Source organism: Typopeltis vanoorti, chromosome 6 (assembly GCF_054136105.1).
Source record: "Typopeltis vanoorti isolate ZY-2024b chromosome 6, IOZ_Tvanoo_1.0, whole genome shotgun sequence".
NCBI classification, from domain to species: Eukaryota; Metazoa; Arthropoda; class Arachnida; order Uropygi; family Thelyphonidae; genus Typopeltis; species Typopeltis vanoorti.
The window spans coordinates 161326817-161349473 of NC_143554.1; the positions used below are offsets into that span (position 1 = coordinate 161326817).

At 35.9% G+C, this 22657-nt stretch overlaps 1 protein-coding gene across 4 annotated transcripts in view; it reads left to right on the forward strand.

Moving 5' to 3' along the window:
• The window catches only part of LOC150106171 (uncharacterized), a 338533-nt gene that overhangs the window by 268448 nt on the left and 47428 nt on the right, over positions 1–22657 (forward strand). For all 4 annotated transcript variants that reach the window (XM_090393901.1, XM_090393900.1, XM_090393903.1 and 1 more), the window contains one exon: positions 12592–12718. In XM_090393901.1, the coding sequence (XP_090250027.1) occupies positions 12592–12718 (127 nt within the window). The remainder of the gene's footprint in view (positions 1–12591; positions 12719–22657) is intronic.

The window sequence follows — 22657 nt, forward strand, 5'->3', positions numbered from 1 at the left end:
GCATACCTGAAAAAAATAAGCCAATTGTTATCTGACCACAACACATACCAAATGATAAACTACAATCCTACTAAAATCCTATCAAAATGAAAACAACAGAACTAATCAAATCAGTAATCACATGGCCAGAGGAAACAAACAAAAAAACTAATACTGTTATGCCCACACTTCCAGAATTTATGGCCTGCCAAAAATATACTGACGCATACACCACTACAACCAATAGTTGAAGGAATCAACAGCTCTAATTATCGCTTAGCCAAGAAGCTAGTGACCACACTCAAGGAGTTGGTAGGTCATTCTCCTCCTACATAAAAAGAAATGCACACTTCATAAACAAAATTAAAAACATCACACTCAATGACCAAAATTTATTAGTCATCTTTGACATAACTGCCATTTTCACTGATGTCCCAATCAATGATACTATCCTTCTCCTACAGAACATATTTCTGTCCAATATCACTGCCCTCTTTGCCCACGTACTCCACTCTGGGTATTTCGCGTGGCAAAATAATCTTTACCTTCATAGAGAAAGTACAGCCATGGGCTCACCACTCTCTCCCCCCAATAGCTAACTTTTACATGGAAGACTTCAAGCAATGAGTTCTAGATTCTGTCAGTGTAAAGCCCAAAGTCTGGCTCAGATATATTGATGATATTTTCGCCATTGGCCCCAAGGCCACAAAACATTAAATACGTTCCTAAGCCACCTGAACCAACAACACAAACGTATCCAATTCACCATCGAGATCAAAAACACTCTTCCTTTTTCTAGTTATGCTTGTCGCACATCTTCCCTCAGGCTGTGTCTCCTTCGCCTGTTGCAAACCTACACACACGTGACAATACATACATAAAAATTCATTCCACCATCCAACACAAAAAAATAATTGCTTCAATGAACAGGGTCTGAACCAAGAATTTGAAGTTATTAGCCAAACATTTTGTAAAAAAATCGTCCAAAAAATGCCATGAAAAGCAAAAAAAAATTACAAGAGTCATAGCATACCATTCATTAGGGACATTTCATAAAAAAAATAGAATGCTACTTACTTCTCGTAGACAGGCTTATGCGTTGGTTATGCATTACTAAATCACTTAAGGAATTGAACAACGTAGATACGAATATACTTTAATAAATATTTCCGATATTTCGGAATATTTGTTAAAATATTTTCAAAATATTTTAATAAATATTGCCATCTTTAAAAGGAACTTACAAAAAAGATGCGTGCACGTAGGCACTACAAAACAGTAACTGAGAATGAAGTGACGAAGCTATTGTTCTTCTGGATTTTTCTGCAAAGAAGACTATTCTGGCAATCCTAACATAAAATTTTGATGGTGCCCGCTAGAGGGCACCATCAAAATTTTATGTTAGGATTGCACCATCAAAATTTAGAGGGCACCATCAAAAGCATAAAGTCCTGATGGTGCCCTCTATCAGGCTAAGTAGGTGTTCTTGGCCATTGAGCTGAAGGTCTGCTGATGTAAGCTTCCCAAATTTGGGGCAGTCTCATATGACCAAATTTGTTGAGGTTTGGCGAGTTTCTTAGGGCTGAGGCTGATTCCATGAATAGTCTTTTGAATTTGTATTTGCTATGGTGTATTACTGTAGCTTTCTTGCACTGCATTCTGTGGTGTGTATCCAGAGCATCTGCAAGACTAGAGTGGCTGTACTTGTGAAAATGGATGCAGTCCTTGTGTTCCAAAATTCTGATATTCGTTGTCCTGAATGTTTGGCCAAAGTAAGACAGTTTACTGCTGCAAGGGACCTGGTATACACCAGGTAGGTCTAGGGGAAGTGGTTGGTCCTTTAGTAGAGTGGATAAGGGATGCCAATTTTCTGTATGGTCTGTAACAGGAGGTCAGGTCATGTTTTTTTAAGATTTTGGTAATTTTTTCCGAGGTGTCCCGGATGTAGGGAATGGTGATGGATTTAAAGTAATCCTTGTTGTGGAGGGGGGGGGGGTGTGGTTTGTAGGTTTTAATATTTTTTGGGGAGAGGGCAATTAATATAAGATGATCATTTTGCTATGATCATCTTATATTAATTGCCAACTTTATCAAAAGCTTTCTCATAATATTATTATTATTCGAGCCTCCATGGAGTCAAAAGACTCATTGTGGGAGGTCCTTTTTAAGGAATATATAAATATATTATATAGAAATATATAAAGACCAAATTAAACATGTAGAAAGGCTTATGTGTTTGTCGTTCATGTTGTTTTAATTTTCATGGTATAATATATCAGAACACAGAATTATCATCATCAAATTCCTGATATGTACCCTCAAGGGGTGTACAGGATATGATAGTACTACATGAAAAATTTACATTATTACTAATTTCCTATCTACAATTTTCCTCCAAATCAGTCTGTTACTTGTCAAGACTCTAACATTATCAGATCTTGTATTTCTATCGTCTAAGGCACTTTGTACCGTATCAGTCCACCTATATCTTGATCTTCCTCTGGGTCGTTTTCCTGCCAACCTGGCAGAGAGCGCTTGTTTTGCTAATCTTTCCTCGCCCACTCTGTTTAGGTGACCATACCACCTGAGATTAGCTCTGCTAACATTCCTGGATGCTGACAATGTCAAGTTCTTTCCTAATATTTGGATGGTATACCAGCTCGTGTCATAAGTGAAGTGGCCAAAGAATTGTCAGTGCCCTTGACCATTTTGTTTAATTTGAGACTCAGGACTGGGTCAGTCCCAAGGGGGTGGAAAGAGGGGAAAATAGTTCCACTGCACAAAGGTGGTTCCAAGGCTGCTGTTGAAAATTACCGGCCAATCAGCATAACAGGAATCATTATCAAGGTCTTAGAGAAAATAGTCAAGAGGAAATTACAATACTAAAATTAAGGGGATATTAAATCCCACATAGTTTTAAAACCGAATAAGAAACTCAATGATAGGAATCAGAGTTTCTTGCCGAATATAGTAAACTATAAAGTATCGGCGAACACTAGCGCTAGCCAATGCAAGTGATCCTAGTACGTAGTACAATCACGGGCAACTCGTTGCAAAGGTGGTAAAGTTCAGATCGCTAAGCTTATTAGCTCTTTATACTTAAGGAAAATACAAGATTGGATAGAAGAAAATGGGATACTGTATCAGGGACAGCATGGTTTTGTGAAGGGTAGGTCATGCCTCAGTAACTTGCTCACGTATTATAACACAGTGATGGCAGAACTGGATAAGGGTAATGGGTTTACGGTGATTCTACTGGACCTTGCCAAGGCCTTTCACAGGATACCACATGGAATTCTAATCAGTAAATTGCAGCATATGGGAATGGACATAGGGTTGGTGAGATGGATAGGAGGGTGGTTGACGGAGAGATATCAGAGAGTGGTTTACTCAGGAGTAGAGTCCACAAGACGGCCTGTGACTAGTGGTGTGCCACAAGGATCTGTTCTTGGACCACTGCTGTTTAATTTGTTCATAAATGATATAGGAAAGGATCTGAGAGGAACAGTTCATTTGTTTGTGGATGATGCGAAGTTGGGTAGGGCAATAGTGAATGCAGATGACGTCAAAATTTTGCAGGATGATTTGGATAGATTGGAGGTCTGGGCTAAGGAGAATGGATGTCAGTTTAATGTGGCAAAATGTAAGGTTATGCATTTTGGGGTGAAAAGATTGGCGGCAGTTTACTGCATTGGTGGAACCGTGCTCCAGGAAATTGATGAGGCACAAGATTTAGGAGTGTTGGTAGATAAGGAATTGAAATTTAGGGGACACATTGCAAAAGTGGCCAAATCAGCTCATCAAATCACTTGGTTGCTGAAGAATACGTTGACAAGCAGAGACAAGCAGGTTATTGTTCCTCTGTATCGAGCCTTGATAAGACCCCGTCTAGACTACTGTGCTCAGATTTGGTCACCTAGGTTTCTTCTTGATGGGGAGGAGGTGGAGAGGATCCAGAGGCGAGTGACCAAGATGATAGCAGGTCTGTGGAATGAACCATATGAGAACAGGTTGAGGATTTGTGGGTTGCAAAAATTGGTTGATAGGCAGAGTAGGGGAGATATGATTGAGACATTCAAATTACTGAAGGGTTTTTATAAAATTAATTCAGAAGATATTTTTGAGAACAGGGCTGGTTGTGGGAGGACTAGGGGGACATCCATGGAAACTGGGCAAAAGTGTGGATAGTAAAGGTGTTAGAGCTGGGTTCTTTACTTTTAGAGTAGTGAATGAGTGGAATGCGCTCCCTGAGTCTGTGGTGGATGCTGTGACAGTGAATGAGTTTAAGGCGAGGTATGATAGATACTGTATGAATGTCAAATAGTTGTGATGAATATGATTTGGGGCCTCCCTCGATGAGTCTAATGACTCCCTGGAGTTGCCCGTAATAATAGTAATATCCTCATTTTTAATATGATATTGCCATTGATGCCATCTGTTCACTCCTCTAATCTTTCTCAGGACTGTCATATCTATAGTTTCTAGTCTTTGATCAGGTGTCTTACTTCTGACCTAGCTCTAAGATCCATAAGTTAAACTAGTTTGAACACTGTCTTGTATATTAATTTAGTGTTCCGACTAATTTCTTTCTTATTCCATATGAATTTATTCAATTGACGGCCTACAATACCATACCAGCTTTGTTGATTCTGCTGTCTATTTCCATATTTAATTTACCATCTTCAGTAAAAATCGTGCCTAAGTAGCTGAAATGTTGTACTTGCTCCACAGGTTCCCCATTCACAACACAGTAGAATTGTTGACATTTTCAACAATTTTACCTATTTTCATTGTCTTTTTCCTTTTATTGCTGACCTTCATACCATATCTATTACAACAGTTATTCAATTTAGTCAGGTAATTTTGCAAAGTTGTAACAGATTTATTTAGAAGTATAACATCGTCCGGATAAAGCAAAGAGCTGACATTAACATCTCCAATTCTGATATTATGTTTAATACCTCTTTCCTTCATAATGTGATCTATATTGATAATGAATAACAGAGGGAGGGAAAATCTACATCCTTGTCTCACACATCTTCCTGTACTTTTTCAATTCTAACTGCCGACTTACAACGAAAATAAAGACTAAGTATTGCTTGATATAATGTCCTGTTGACATCATATAATTGTAGCATATTGAATAGCTTCTCTCTTGGCACCTTGTCATATGCCTTTTCTAGATCGACAAAACTTAAATACAGATCTTTGTTATATTCCCATGATTTCTCAACTATTTGTCATAAAGTGAAGATCTGATCCTGACAGCCTCTATTTGGCCTGAATCCAGCTATTTCTTCACCAAGCTTTTCTTTCACATTTCTTCTCAACCGTTTCTCAAGTATACTTGCATAGATCTTGCCAAGAACACTCAGTAGGGAAATACCCCTATAATTCTCACATTCAGTTTTATTTACATTTTTATATATGGGTACTATGAGCTCTACTCCAATCATCGGGGATTCGTCCCTCTGTCCACACCTTCTGAACTATGCAGTGCAGCCACTGTAAGACTTTTATACCACCATACTTCAGCATTTCCGGTCGAACATCATCTACTCCTGCTGCCTTTCCACATTTCAAGCCTTTGATGGCTTTTTCTTCTTCAAGTATGGATATGTATTCCTGACTATATGCCCTTTGAGTGTTTTTAACCACTGTGCTCTCATTGCTTCTTTCATTTAGCAATTTTTCGAAGTAATTACTCCATACTTCAAGGATATCTTTTTCTCCTCTTTTCATGTCACCTTTATCATCTATAACTCCTTTTGCAGCACTTTACCTCCATTTCTAAGCTTCTTCAACAACCTCCAGAATATCTTGCCACCTTCTTGATATTTATTTTCTATGTTCTTGCCAAAGTCCTCCAATGACTTGTGTTTAGCTAGTTTTACACAGTGTTTAGCTTTCTTACATTTGTCTCTGTTCTCTAAGAACACAAACTTACTTATTTGCTAGGAACTTTTGATATGCTTTCTTCGTTTCCTTCACTGCCTGAAACTTCCTGTGTCCACCATGGAGTTCTGATTTTTCTATCCTTGCAGACAACCTCATCACATCCTCTGGCTGAATCAATCAGGGTTTTCTTCAAGGGTTACCACTGGATCTCCAGGTTTTGGTTCCTGTTCTCAAATTTTAATTTTTTTCTTCAATAATCTTTGTGTCTACAGTTCACATCTTAGAGCTGCTCAACTTTTATTCGCTTTAAAACTTTCTTACATGTTATTCTTTTCAATATGAAATTCAATTTTATCCTGCTCAAGACTAAATAATGATCGCCTCCAATTTCAAATCCTCTGTAAACTCTGGTGTCCTGCACCTCGGAGAAAACATCACTAGCAACAATAACAAGGTCAATGAGTCTTTTCTTATTCCTTGCTTCTTCTCTGCATGTGAATTTGTGCACGTTTTTATGTTGGAACATGGTGTTAGTAATAACCAGTCCATGTCCTGAGCAGAAATTCAACAGGTATTTGCCATTATTATTAACTTTGCTCTTTTTTCCAAATTTTTCCAAAATATTTTTGTACGTCTCGCAATCATTTCCTACCCTGCTATTTAGATCCCCAACAAGGACCAGCTTTTCCTTTTTCATTGTGTCAGTTGCTTTTTCTAAAACATCAAAAAATTCCTTCACTTCTACCTTAGTAGAACCTGCTGTGGGACCATAGGCACAAGTAAGTCTCATTGTCCAATTGACCAGTCTGATATTAGCCCACATCACTCCACTTGAGACGGCCTGCCATTCAAGATTAGCCTCGTATTTTGTGTTGAATATTATGGCTTACGACCAGTGTATACTTCCTGTCCTAACATATGGAGGAGAAACATGGACTTTAACAGAAGCCCTAAACAAAATGCTGAGAACAACATATCGCATGGAAAGAAGTATGCTAAAAATAACATTAAGAGATATGAAGACAAATATCTGGATAAGATCTCAAACAGGTGTCATGGATATTGTAAAATACATTAAACAGACTAAGTGGAGATGGGCTGCCCATATTGCCAGATGCAGTGACAAGAGATGGACTAGAAAAACAACAGAGTGGAGACTAATGGATGTAGCAAGACAAAGAGGAAGACCGAGAAGAAGGTGGAGAGATGAACTGGAACAAATTGCAGGAGTGAGATGGATGGGAATAGCAGAAAACCGAGTGATCTGGAAAATAATGGGGAAGGCCTTTGTACAGCAGTGGACAGAACCAGAAGGTTGAAGAAGGAGACTATGACATTTTGTATTTATTGCTCAGAAAGATCTTACCAGTTTGTCTTTTTTGTTTCAATCACCCCTATTATGTCAATCTGGTACTTATCTAATTCCTCAGCTAGCTCCATTTCTTTGCCATTCAGGCTTCTTACGTTGATGGTACCGATCTTTGACTCTGGTGATGTTGAGTTGGGGTTTGTTTTCAGATTTGTTCCAGTAGCTGACTTTTCGCTGTTTGCCCTGGTTCCCTGGCTACAACAACGGGGACCTTGTTTAACCTGGCGATGCCCCAGCTGGTATGAAATTTTGTCATGTTGTACCATCATTTTGTATATTGGTTTAAGCCAATAAGAACACAATTTGGTCGGCTAAATCCCAAATTCTATTGTTGTGTAATTTGTACATAAATGATTTAGGAATTGCTTAAAGGGAGCTATTTAGTTGTTTGCTGATGATACAAAGTTGGGTAGTACAATAAAAAATCAAGCTGATGTTGAGAGTTTGCAGGATGATTTAAATAAGCTGGCAAAATCAGCAAAAGGTGATGGATGTCTGTTCAATGTGGAAAAGTGTGAAGTTATACATTTTGGGATTAAGATTACAAGCTATGTACTATATTGATGGAACGGTACTCCAGGAGATTGATGAAGCTAGGGACTTAGGGTGTGTTGCTGGATTGGGAGATGAAGTTCAGTGGACATATTGCTCAGGTGTCCAAGATTGCACATAGGATTACTTGGTTATTGAGGAACACACTAATATCCAGAGATAAAAAAGTTATTATTCCACTTTATAAAGCATCGATATGTCCACATTTGGATTACTGTGCTTATGTCTGGTCACCTGGATTCCTTCAAGATGAGGAGGTTGTGGAGAGGGTTCAGGGGGAGAGTGACTAAGTTGGTGAATGATGTAAAAAGTGCTCCCTACTTTGATAGATTGAGAGCTTATGGATTGCAGAGGCTGGTTGATAGGATGAGAAGATGGGATGTGATAGAAACTGAAAGTTACTGAAAGATTTTTATAAGATTGATGCAGGGGAAATGTTTCAGCTGTGTGATAGTGATGGAAGAACAAGAGGTCATCCCTGGAAATTAAGGAAAAGTGTGGTTAACAAGGGTGTGACAACGAGGTTTTTTTCCTGGAGGGTGGTGAATGAGTGGAATGCATTGCCTGACTCAGTTGCGAGTTCTTAGTCTGTAAATGAATTCAAAAAGAGAGATGATAAATTAAGTTAAGGGGATAATAAATCCCTCATTATTTTAAAGCCAGATAAGAAACTCAGAGATTGAAATCTAAGAGTTTTATGCTGAAGAACTTTCAGCGAGTCCAAGCGTCAGTCAACACCTGGTAGTATAACGCTAGGGCAACTCGGAGCAAAGGTGGAGGATAGTGATGGAGCTTGCTCTACCTTTACTCCGAGTTTCCCTAGTGTTGTACTACCAGGTGTTGACTGACGCTTGGACTCGCTAAAAGTTCTTTGGCATAAAACTCTTAGATTTTGATCTCTGAGTTTCTTATCCGGCTTTAAAATTCCTTAATTTAATTTATATAGCCAGAAAAAAATAGCCTCTTGGCTCTTTATTGTAGATATGATAGATATTGTTTTGATAGTTTGGGTCTCCCGCAATGAGTCTACTGACTCTATGGAGATACCCGTAATAATAACGTCGTCATTTTAGCCTCATGGTGCATTTAAGGCACATTAACTATCAGTACAGAAAAAAAAATGCTGATCACTATGTCACAAAGCTGTGAATTACTGTATTTTTTCGTGTATAAGAGAAACCCTACTTTTTCGAACCCAAAATTAAGAAATCAATATGTTAAACATAAAACAGAACACATTTGATATTTTTTTTTAAATAATCAAAGTATATTTAGTAATTAGGTAATATTTTTAAAATGCATGCTAAGATGCATTTTTAGGGATGAATTTTCTGGGCTAACTTGGTTCGTGTTTTCCTGGCTAACCCTTCTCTCCTCATGAAGTTGAAGCACCACTTTTCCTTTTGTGTGAAATCAACATTGTTCATTTCTCTTGCAAACCTTTTTGCCTCATATTGAATAAGCTTGGTTGACACATATATTGTTACACCTTGATAACTGAAATTTTCACATTCTTAAGTTATCATGATGTAACAAGAGAAGAAATAAAAACCCTGTATAAATAACTAAGTAAGCAAGCTTGTTCCTAAGCAGATATCGTTAAGAGCCTTTGAAAGTAACAAATACAAACAATAAAAAGAAAGAAAAACATGCTTGCATCCAAGAAAAAGATAACTGAAATTGTTTGTTGAACTAAATAAAAAAAAAAAAAAATAAAAAAAAAAAGGAAGGAAATTTTATTACAGTTGTGATATGATAAAATAAGGTTAAGTAAAGCAAAGACGATTAGTCATAGCACTTGAAATAAGAGATTAAAGATTAGAGTTAATTCTTAGAAAATTTTGGAAAGGGGATTAATTTAGTATAGATGACATAGAAGTTAGCTTAATCAAAAACCAAAGCTCAAGGTCATAATTCCTGAATTGAGACTTCGTCATGTGTCAGTCGCGTGCACACGGACCGCATGATGTTTTGGCAGAAAAACGACCCTCCAATTGGTCAGTGAAATCGACTCCAGTAAGGGGGAAGAAAAGAAATTGAAGAAGGTGCCAGTAGGGGTCATCATATAAAAGGGTTAGGACCCCCACCCCCACGAGGGCTTTATTTTTTCCTCGTTTTTTTTTCTTCATGAGTCTTTGTATAGGTCTCGCGCGGTTTTCCTGAGTGAAGGGTTAGGTGTTTTCTCCGTCTCACACAATAAGGAAACAAAGTGTGCAGGATATCAATTCCGTGTTCCTATTGTAAGAAATGAGGGATGCCATTTAGTTAAAAAAGAGAGAAGATAATATTAATGTGTTTCATCGTCCAGTGATCGTAACGAGAGAAAGAAAATTCTATAAAGAAGTTGGTGCCCATGTGGTGAATTTCACAGCCATAGAATAGATGATCCTATGTATGTCCTTGATTGAAGAATGTAAGGTAAAGATTGTGAAAGCCCATCTTAGTGCCAAAAGAACTTAGGAGTGATAAGTTATAGAAGAGTTCGTTCTAGGAAGGTAAAATATCGGAAAAAGGTAGAGACCAGTGTAGAAGACCCAAGTCAAAAGGTACTGTAAAATCTCATGTCAATTCAAATCATATGTAACTGTAGTCATTGTTCAATTACTGAACAGTTGAAAGGATTAATGAGAATTATACTAGGACTTTAGTACATGTCAAACTAGAATAAAAAAATGAGGTTGTTATTATTAGTTAATATGTAATTCATGTGCCTAGAGATTTATGCATGTACATTGTATTTTAATTAAGAGAGTTTTTAAAGGTCAAAAGTGTGTATTAGCTTAGCAAATGGATAATAATCCATATTGTCTTAGTGAGAAAATTGGAGTAACTGATTATATATGTCCTAGAAAATACAGAATTATAGCGTGATCAAACCAGTAAGGGGGTTAGACAAAGGATCAGCTAGTTCTAGGATTATACATGTTTGTATGTATAGAATCTGTTATGGTGATATGATCGCAATTCTCATTTAGGATCTTAACACTTGTGTTGAGCTAGTGAAAATTTGTATTATATATTCTTAGTATTGAATTGAGTTTTATTTGATAACGAATGAATTGTACCATGTTTAAGAGTTCAATAAACTTTTGTTCATTGAAAATACAGTTGTCCGAGATTGCCACTCAATGCACCACTTATAACAACGTGTGAGCCTAATTATGCAGGGGGGGGGGGATTTGTTAAGTTACGAGATAAAGGTCATGACTGCATATTAGTTTCACACTCAGACATATTTTGGTAATTGCTCCTTGTTTTTGAATTTTATATCTTAAACTAAATGTCCTGAAAGGTGCAGTATAATATTTAGGGACACTAAGGGGAGAAGAAGCTTGAATATTTGTATTTGAGTGATATCTCATATTATTATTATTCCTGACACCTCCAAGGAGTCCGAAGACTCATTGCGGGAGGACACCTACAGTTGTCTCAACCGCTACACCGAACTTCTACTACGAATCATTTTGTCTGTATGCGGGATGAAAAACCAGAGTTTCCGGGAGAAAAAACCCTGCTACCTCCGTATGAGATCGACTAACTCGCCTTCGATTGAAATCGTGCAGATAAAGATTCCTCCCGTTACGACGAGAATCGAACTTAGCCCTATTCAAGTTGAAGGGTGCAATGTACTGTCGTTCTTCCAATTGCACTATGGAGGCGCTTAATTTCCATTACCCTCCAAGGGTATTAATCACCCCATCTTATGGTCGATTCTCCTCCTCCATCTTATATTAATCACTGCATCTCACAGTCGATTTTCCTCCTCCATCTTCCATATATAAATAAGATTTGGACAAAGACAAGTAGAGTTTCACATGTAAGGATAGTTGAAAGCCTAATAATCGTAAATTGGGACACAACAATATCTCATTCTGGCACTGCTCTATAATCCAAGTCTTAAGCCTCTGCTCCAAGTTTGGCCATTTTGCTTTTTTTCCTCTTAAGGCCCTCTTCTTTTTTGGCAACTACAGGAAGAACAACTACTTCAGAGTAGTTATTCTTCCTGTTTTCTCCACTGTCTAATCATGCACTCAGTTGGAGGAGTTCCAAACTGTCTCTCTGAAGCTTTATTTCCATGTTCTTTTGCATATTTGATGACTTTTAACTTGAATTTTGAAGAATATGACAATAGTTTTTTTATTTTTGGATATTTTTATGGGCTAGTGCTCAAAATATTGTTAAAGCATTAACTTACCCCCACCGAGTTGCAGATGTATCGATGCTTTCAGAGTTCTGATTGGTTTATTCAGAATTGGCCGTTAATGACATCAGTCTACAGAGTTAACAAAGGCTAGTGATCGGTGGAAGCCTGTTTACAGAGACAAGGTACTGGCAGTTTTGCACAGCAACCACGGGTTTCTCAACTGGTTATTCTACCCCCCCGTGTATGAGATGACCCCCAATTTTTGATCTAAAAATTTTAGATCAAAAAGTATCGTCTTATACATGGAGAAATACAGTAATTCCAGGAATCTTGAGTGCAAAAAAAGTTTGAAAACACTGAAATTGGCTGCTCTGTTGGCCAAGTAGTTAGCACATTTTTCTTCATTCAACCTTTAGTGAATGCTTTTAGGTGGTAAATGAATTTTTGTTGTCCATTGGGAAACTACTATTACCCTGCCTATAGTGGTCTGAAGTGGCTTGAAAAATTTTCATGTTTGGTCCCTAGAGCAAGATTTTCAGCTTATCTTATCCCACTGACAGCACTTATACTAAAGTGTTATATGCAGACTGCCTTTCGTAGTTGAAATTATATATTAGAGAACAATTATTTTTTTTCCCTTCCCAAACAGAAACCAATGGACATCTCAGTAATAGAGCAGAAGATTCAGGACAAAAAGTACTTCAGTAGAATGGAAATGGAGCAAGATTTCAGAAAAATTGTGTCTAATTGTGAATTATATAATGGTAAAGATAGTGGTAAGTTGTATTTCTGTAACAGTGCTAGTTCCATTATTATTAAGACACATTTGTAAATAGTTTTCAGTAATTTATTTCTTGAAATTCAAAATGTTTACATTTTTTTAAATTTAAATTTTTAAATTTTTCAAAATGTTTTTATTCAAAAACATTTTTTAAAATTTTTCAATGGCTTATTTGTATTCTTCTTTTATATAAACCATACTGTTCTATTCTGACATCTTTTGGTCTTCTCTTTTTCCATTTATTTTATATTTCTATATTAATTTTAGGAATTAATTATCTGTTAATTTTTTTATATTTAATTATGTAAAAGTTTATTAGTTTTATATTAAGAAACTGCAGAATTTCATTTGTTTTCTTGTTCCATAAGATATATCCAGCTATTTTGCTAAGTTAGCTGACATAGAGGTGTCAGGGGATAACTAACTAAATAAGCAATTAACACATAATACAATGACCTCATCGCTTTTTTGATGCATTTTCAAACAGGAAAGCAAATAATAGTGTCTTGTTTGTTTGACCTACTTGTATTGCAGATTGATTTTGTTTCCAAATCATTATTCAAATATATACATTAAAAAGTAGAGGTGCAGTATAGCCTTGCTTACTACACTTGATATTTATTTCCCTCCTAACCTCTGTTCTATTTAACTGTATTTTAATTTCTGTGTATGTGTAATAAACACACACACACACACAGTCATTTTCCAGAATGATTAAATATTTAAATTAACTATGAATGCAATGTGTTTCATTTTGACATTTTCTTATCAAAAATTTTAAAGTAAAAACAATCTGTATAATATCAAATTCCTGATATACAGTGTGGTTCAAAATTCCATGTACAAATTTTGAGGGGAGGTAGAGAACATTAAAATCCATATTCACATAGGAAAGCATAACCAGAAATGCCACCCGAAAGTGATAGGTGGCACTGTTTGGCAGCGCTCCAGATGAGCAATTGGGGTTTCCTCATTCAAGCTTTCAACATCGTACGAAGAACATGTGCCGTTTTGCGAACGCTGAGATGCAGACATGCACCTCGTTTACCATATTATGTATTCAACTACTATTGAACTGTACAGTTATGCCTAATAAAGTTTTTTTACACTGCTTACTGCCTTGTGTTATTTCTGTATCTTTGTGTCCCTGTTAGTATCTTCTGGTGGCATTTCCGGTCATGCTTTCCTATGTGAATATGGTTGATTTTGATGTTCTCTACCTCCCCTCAAAGTTTGTACATGGAATTTTGAACAATCCTATATATATATCCTTGAAGAGGTAGTCTATATGTCAGATGCCATTATTGTTGTATCTTAAATTTCAGTCTTCTAAGGTACTTGTAGCTGCGTCACTTTATTCAGATTGTCCTTCCCATTCTCTTTAAGTGACCATACTACCTTAATTACCTTTGCTCATACATTTCTGAATGCTAATAGTGCCAAGTTCCTTCCTAATATCTTCATTTTTTGTGTAATTCTGCTATTGATGCCAATTTTTCTCAGAGGTGTCATATCTCTGAGTGCCACTTTGATCAAATGTTTAGCTTACCCAACTTGCAGATCTATAAGTTAAAATTGGTTTCAATACTCTTGTATATAGCTACTGTAACTGTGTTGACAAATATTTCTGTGGTTTAGCAAAATCTTCATTTAATTTCTGGTATTAAGACTACATGTTTGTAAACATAAAATGGATTTATTAAAATAAACAGTGTAACATGAGAAGTTTTGTAAGTCGTTGAACTTATATCATCAGGGGTACAAAACATATATATAAAGTAAAAAAAAAAAAAACAACTAGAAACACATTACTTGAAAAATTTCTAGAATATACTAGGAAAAAGTATTTTGTTACTATCACATTCTGTGGCACAAGTGTCATATCCCAGTTCTGCTGCTGTTGGATTTTTGATGAATGCAGACCAAACTTGGTGTAGTATTAAACCGTAGTTTTTTTTACATTGTGTGGGATATGGAGCATTTCTGAGGCATCTTTAAACTGAAGTTTTCTTATAAAACAGTTATGATCAATATATGGCACTTATTTCTTGCCAAACTACTTGGTGGAAGACTAATCCTGATCTGTGCTTGTTTATTTTTTCTCAACATCTTTTGTGTATTTAGCCACAAGAGTAATGAATTTTGTATATGCCTGGTTTTTTTTGACCCCCAAATTAAGGTCATCATCTGGAGTAAACACATATATACAAAGAAACAAGCTGCTCTACAATCTACATGATTTACTGAAGTTACATTGATTTAGTTGACTGTTAAAACGACTGGCCTGACTTCTAGTTGGTGGGGGGGGGACCTTGCTATATCAAAGCTAGAGTCCTGTTATTATCTATTAGGTTACAAAATTAAATTAAGTTAGAGAGAAAAATGTTTACATGTATAACTATACATATAGATTAGAACAAACCAGTATGGATGGTGGCCAATGAAAGCTGAAAAATTGCTTAGAGTCCAGGTTTGAACTAAGTGGGCTGAATGTGTGCCATCCAAATTCTTGGGATCTTTAAGCCACCATTATTATTAAGATTAGGTCGATTAATCAAAATTATACAGGCTTTAAATTTCCATTCACACCAGGAGTTTTTGTGATGTAAGGAACAAGTACTTTTTCAGTCAATTTAGTGTAGGGTGTTAAGAGCATGATCTAAGAGGCCTGCTTCACCAAAATTATTAAATTTAATGTGCTACTTTTTTTAAGGATAGGGATTGTACACCAATATTTTTCCAATATACGGCAAGTTACAAGTGCAATAGATACAGTAAACTCCAGTGTTTGGAGAGGATCCTTAGAGGAGTTGAATATATATATATATATATATATATATATATTTTTTTTTTTTTTTTTAATGCTGGATCTAATATCCACTTGATTTTTATAATTTTTGAACTGAAGGCTTTTGGCTCTTTATTTTAGCAAATACTTTTACATACTGACCAAGAATTCTCTTACGAAAAATACACCTGACGTTTCAAGTTCCTTAGTATTGAAAGAGAGTTTTTTCTCTTTTAAGGTTTCTGCCTGGTCCCTGATGAGAACCAACCAGTTCAAAACAGCTGCCAGACCAGTGAAACCTTAAAAAATTGACCAATTTAGAAAGTGAATATATGGATGCCTATTCACTTTCTAAATTGGTGGCAGCATGCATGTTTTCAGAAGTAGTCTGCACTAGGGCGACTTGTAAATGCCGGCGGGCATATTCCAGTAAGCTCTCTGGTCAACTTATTTTTATGAAACTTTCATAGTTTCTACATTTGGATTTGAAATAATACTGGATCTAATATCCACTTGATTTTTGTTTTTTTATAGGTGGTTTAAAAGTGGCATTAAGATTATAATGGTGTAGAATTCTGTTAATTTTTCTGATAAACCCTTTACAGTAAAACATAGCTATCCTATACATTAATCTATTGTTTTTTTTATGAAGTTTTTCGAAGAATTTTATTAATAGTATTTTTGCTATAGCCATTATTTATAAAATGTATTGCTAACAGTTTGTAATTCTTGTTTAAGAGCTTGTTCATTTGATCAAATTGTTATATCTCTGTTTTTGAGGGTGTTAATGACTCCAAGTTTTTGCGAAGGGTGGCGATATGAGTTAGCATGTATATATTGGCCAGTGTGTAGGCTTGAGGTAAACAGCGAAGGAAAGACTTCCTGATGGAAGATGTGTGACCAGTGTATCCAGGAAAGGAAGTAATTTCTGATTTTCAATTTCAGTAGTAAATTGTATGCACTCATGTTGTTTGTTCAGGTGGCTAAGGAATGTGTTTAATGTGTAGCCAGATAACAAAAACATTGTCAATGTATCTAAGCCAAACTGTAGGTTTTAAAGTAAAGGAATCTAGAGCATGTTGCTTAAAAGTTTCCATATAAAAGCTAGCAATTGGGATGAGCCCATGGACATACCTTCTTTTTGTAGGTAAAAATTATTTTGCCATATGAAGTAACCATAATGTAGTATGTGGGCAAAGCGAATCATAATGTTGGGCAGAAATTTGTTCTGTGAGAGAAGAATTGTGTCACTGATTGGGACATTTGTGGAAAGGGCAGAAACATCGAACTGACTAATAAATCATCTTTGCTGAGTGTTATACTTTTAATTTTGTTTATGAAGTGTTTAGTTATTTTGGTTTATATTAAACTGAAGTTTTACTCTAACACGGCAGTTGTTTCCATAATTTTTGAAGATGTATTCTGATCACTGTGTAAGCATGAAGGAAAGGATAGGAATCTTAATTTTATACATTCTGGGGGAAATCACTTTAATGTTGTAATCATGAAGTAACATTGCAATTTTGTTCATGCATTTTTAAAATTCTGCTTATTTAAAAGAGCTGTCAAAGTGTATCAAGAATTTGATACTTTGACAGCTCCTTTAAATAAGCTTTAATTTAAATTTAACTTAAATTTAAGTTAAATTTAAATTTAACTATTTAACGTACCTTGAGGAAAAAGTATGCCTTCAGTAATATAATTCTTCATTCCTTTTTTTTTTTTGATTTACTGGAAATGTTATAGCATCTGTCCTGTAATGTTTTCATCATGTCTGTCTTTTGTAATGGATGGTGGTGTGAAGTGCATGCAAGTTCCTTACAGTTTCTATGAACTTCCAGTTGAAGAGTAAATTTTATGTTCGATTTGCAAGCTGTACAGATTCTTTAAATTGAGTTAAGTTGTCTGTTGTTTCTGACTAGACAATGAAAATGTCATGAACATAATGCAACATATTGAATGTTGTCCAAAATATAGAATGATGGTACAACATGACAAAATTTCATGCCGGCTGGGGCGTCGCCCGGTTAAACAAGGCCCCCGTTGTTTTTGCCAGGGAACCAGGGCGAACAGCGAAAAGTCAGCTACTGGAACAAATCTGAAAATAAACCCCAACTCAACATCACCAGAGTTAAAGATCGGTACTATCAACGTAAGAAGCCTGAATGGCAAAGAAATGGAGCTAGCTGAGGAATTAGATAAGTACCAGATCGACATAATAGGGGTGACTGAAACAAAAAAGACCAAAACTGGTGAGATCTTTCTGAGCAATAAATACAAAATTTTATATTCAGGAAATGACAATCAAGGAAAAGAAGGAGTAGCCATAGTATTCAACACAAAATACGAGGCTAATCTTCTTGAATGGCAGTCAGTCTCAAGTAGAGTAATGTGGGCAAATATGAGAATGGGGAACTGGACAATGAGACTTTTTTGTGCCTATGGTCCCACAGAAGGTTCTACTAAGGTAGAAGTGGAGGAATTTTTTGAGGCTTTAGAAAAAGCAACTGACACAATGAAAAATGAAAAGTTGGTCCTTGTTGGGGATCTAAATAGCAGAGTAGGAAATGATTGTCAGACATACAAAAATATTTTGGGAAAATTTGGAGAAAAGAGCAAAGCTAATAATAATGGCAAATATCTGTTGGATTTCTGCTCAGGACATGGACTGATTATTACTAACACCATGTTCCAACATAAAAATGCGCACAAATTCACATGGAGAGAAGAGGCTAGGAATAAGAAAAGTCTCATTGACTATGTTATTGTTGATAGGGATGTTTTCTCCCTGGTGCAGGACACCAGAGTGTACAGAGGATTTGAAATTGGAAGTGATCACTATTTAGTCTTGAGCAGGATAAAATTGAATTTCATATTGATAAGAATAACATGTAAGAAAGTTTTAAAGCGAATAAAAGTTGAGCAGCTCTCAGATGTGAACTGTAGGCTAAAATACACAAAGATTATTGAAGAAAAAATGAAAGAGTTTGAGAACAGGAATCAAACCTTGGAGATTCACTGGCAAACTCTGAAGAAAACATTGATTGATTCTGCCAGAGAGGCGTGTGGTGAGGTTATCTGTAAGGATAAAAAAATCAGAACTCCCTGGTGGACACAGGAAGTTAAAGAGGCAGTGAAGGAAAAGAAGAAAGCATACCAAAAGTTCCTATCAAATAAGTCAGCTTGTGCTCTTAGAGAATATAGAGACAAATGCAAGAATGCTTAACACTGTGTAAAACTAGCTAAACAAAAGTCATGGGAGGACTTTGGCAAGAATATAGAAAATAAATATCAAGAAGGCAGCAAAATATTCTGGAGGTTGTTGAAGAAGCTTAAGAATGGAGGAAAGAGTGCTGTAAAAGGAATTAGAGATGATAAAGGTGATATGAAAATGGGAGAATCCTTGAAGTATGGAGTAATTACTTTGAAAAACTGCTAAATGAAACAAGCAGTGATGACAGCACAGTGGTAAAAAAACACTGACCAGGCATGCAGTCAGGAATACATATCCATACTAGAAGTAGAAAAAGCCATCAAAGGCTTGAAATGTGGAAAGGCAGCAGGAGTAGATGATATTCGACCAGAAATGCTGAAGTATGGTGGCATAAGAGTCTTACAGTGGCTGCACTGCATAGTTCAGAAAGCTTGGACAGAGGGACGAATTCCCGATGATTGGAGTAGAGCTCTCATAGTACCCATATATAAAAAGGGAAATAAAACTGCATGTGAGAATTACAGAGGTATTTCCCTACTGAGTGTTCCTGGCAAAATCTATGCAAGTATACTTGAGAAACGGTTGAGAAGAATTGTAGAAGAAAAGCTTGGTGAAGAACAAGCTGGATTCAGGCCAAATAGAGGCTGTCAGGATCAGATCTTCACTTTATGACAAATGGTCGAGAAAGCATGGGAATATAACAAAGATCTGTGTTTAAGTTTTGTTGATCTGGAAAAGGCATATGACAAGGTGCCAAGAGAGAAGCTATTCAATACACTGCAGTTATATGGTGTCAATGGGGCATTATATCAAGCAATACTTTGTCTTTATTTGAGTTGTAAGTCAGCAGTTAGAATTGAAGGAAGTACAGGAAGATGGTTTAATGTTAAATCTGGTGTGAGACAAGGATGTACATTATCCCCTCTGTTATTCATTAACTATATGGATCACATTATGAAGGAAAGTGGTATTAAACATGATATCAAAATTGGAGATGTTAATGTCAGCTCTTTGCTTTATGCAGATGATGTTATACTTCTAAATAAATCCGCTACAAGTCTGCAAGATTCTCTGACTAAATTGAATAGCTGTTGTAATAGATATGGTATGAAGGTCAGCAATAAAAAGACAGACAATGAAAATAGAAAGAATCAATGAAAATGTCAACTGTGTTGTGAATGGAGATCCTGTGGAACAAGTAAAACATTTCAGCTATTTAGGCATGATTTTTACTGAAGATAGTAAATTAAATATAGAAATAGACAACAGAATCAGCAAAGCTGGTATGGTGGGAAGTCAATTTAATAAATTCATATGGAATAAGAGAGAAATCAGTCGGAACACTAAATTAGCTGTGTACAAGACAGGGTTCAAACCAGTTTTAACTTATGGATCTGAGAGCTGGGTCAGAAGTAAAACACTTGACCAAAGACTAGAGATCACAGATATGAGAGTCCTGAGAAAGATTATAGGCATGAACAGATAGCATCAATGGCAATATCATATTAAAAACGAGGATGTTAGGAAAGAACTTGACATTGTCAGCATCCAGGAATGCGTTAGCAGAGCTAATCTAAGGTGGTATGGTCACTTAAACAGAATGGGCGAGGAAAGATTAGCAAAACAAGTGTTCTCTGCCAGGTTGGCAGCACAACGACCCAGAGGAAAACCAAGATATAGGTGGATTGATACGGTACAAAATGCTTTAGACGATAGAAATATAAGATCTGATAATGTTGGAGTCTTGACAAGTAACAGACTGATTTGGAGGAAAATTGTAGATAGGAAATTAATAATGATGTAATTTTTTTCATGTAGTACTATCATATCCTGTACATCCCTTGAGGGTACATGGCAGGAATTTGATGATGATGAGGAAAAGTTTGTCATGTTGGAGACCCAAGTAGCAGGGTCGAAAATAAATTTCAGACAAACTAATAATAATGGTTTGTATTATTTGGATTTCTGTACAGGACATGGTACCACTACTGACATCATGTTCTATTGTGAAATTTTTTTTTAGGAAGTTGGCTGTTTAAATGCACTAAAAATGTATCTATTGTCCATGGGCACAAACAGCAAATACATCATCAGCATAGCACATGCTGGGAAAAAAATGAAAAGATAAGGAACAAATAGCTGTCTCTTCTTTGATACATCATTCTCACACACTCAAAAATATTCCCACAAGTATTTGCACCATAATTTAGTCCAACACTATGGTATCCTAAATACATGAACACACCCTGTTGGGGTTGTCTGTTCCAATGATATAGCTCTTGCTAATGTATTGCCAATAAAAATACTAAAAATTCCTCCTGCATAGTACATCTTCTCCCTAATATACAGACAACAGCAAAATTGCAGCTATATCCAGGAAACTCATCCAAAAAAAGATGGCCACAGTGCTTAATAAATATAAGCTCACATTCAAGCTGCATATCAAATTAGCAATGTTTATATCTAATTAACCTAAGGACAAACACAGTCCTCTATCATCCAACGTGATATCCTACAATATGAACGTGAAGTGCCTTTGTACCTGTCAATTGGCTTACTATGGATGGGCAGGACAATCTCTTGATATCCATCTTGGGAAAACAAAGCTTATGAGGATACAGTACTTGGCATTGCAGTTGTCTTAACTTGTACTTCTTAAAAGGCTCATGTGCTGCCGAGACATCTGAATAGTAGCTTTTTATTAGTGCTTTTGATAAAGGTTTCACTGGCCTGATGGCTGTTTCAAACTGGTTGGTTCTTATCAGAGACCACCAGAAACTTAAAGAGGGCAAGAACCCTCAGTTGGTGCATAAATTGTAATAATCTAAATAAAAGATCCAAGGACTTCGTTTTGGTGATTATTAAAATGTATTGAAATAGGGGATATTAATTTCAATCTATTTTAACATCACTGAAATGAGGCCTTTGATTCTTTTTGATTATTACAGGTTATGCACTGACTAAAAGTTCACTTATGAAAACAACTCTGACAGTGGATATTGCTTTGGTATCAAATGAGGGTTCTTGCCAACTTTAAGGTTTCTGTCTCATCACTTATAAGAACCAATCAGTGTTTGAAACAGCTGTCATGCCAGTGAAACCTTAATCAAAAGCAATAATAAATGGGGACTACAGATTCACCCATTTAAGTAGTATAACCTAAGCCAACTCCAATGTTGAGGATTGTATTCTGATAAGGTTTCTGATCAATTTTAAAGACTCTTCCAAAGTTTCTAATAGTTCTTTGGCTATGAAATAAGAATGGATCTTTATCCCCTATTTCAATCCATAAAAAACAAATTTTCCTGTAATGTTACCTCTTCGCATAAGATTAGGTATAAGAAAGCCATGTGTTATATAGGTGTTGCTACAAGTTGTTGTTTTTAAAAGGAAGCAGTACCAACAGTGAAACTCTCCAAACCTCAATAAGTATGGATGTATTAATTTTCCAAAAATCTGAGAGATGCTGATTTTAAGGCCAGCCCAAACTTAATAACATAAACCTTTTTTATCCAACAGCAATGGGCACCAAATTAACATTAGTTCTTTTGTTATGTTTGTTACAATTTTAAATTGTTCTCACTAATTGCTGTTTGTTAGGTCTTCTGTATGATGTTATGCATTGAAGATGGTTGCTATTAAAACAGTAAAATAAAAGCATCTGAATAAAACTTAATAAACATATACATTGTTTGTCAAAAGTTTTAAAGCGATCATGGTCATATTAGAACCTATCAGTGCCTAAATTCAAAATATTCCTTTTAAGGCAAAGCTTCATACTGGATTAATGGTAGCAGACAGAAAAAAAAAAAAAAAAAAAAAAAAAAAAAGGTGTGTGTGTGTGTGTGTGTGTACACACAGACTTAAAAGGCCTGTATATTCAACTTTTATTATTATTATTTTTTTTTGAGCCTGCACTTTTAAGTAATATC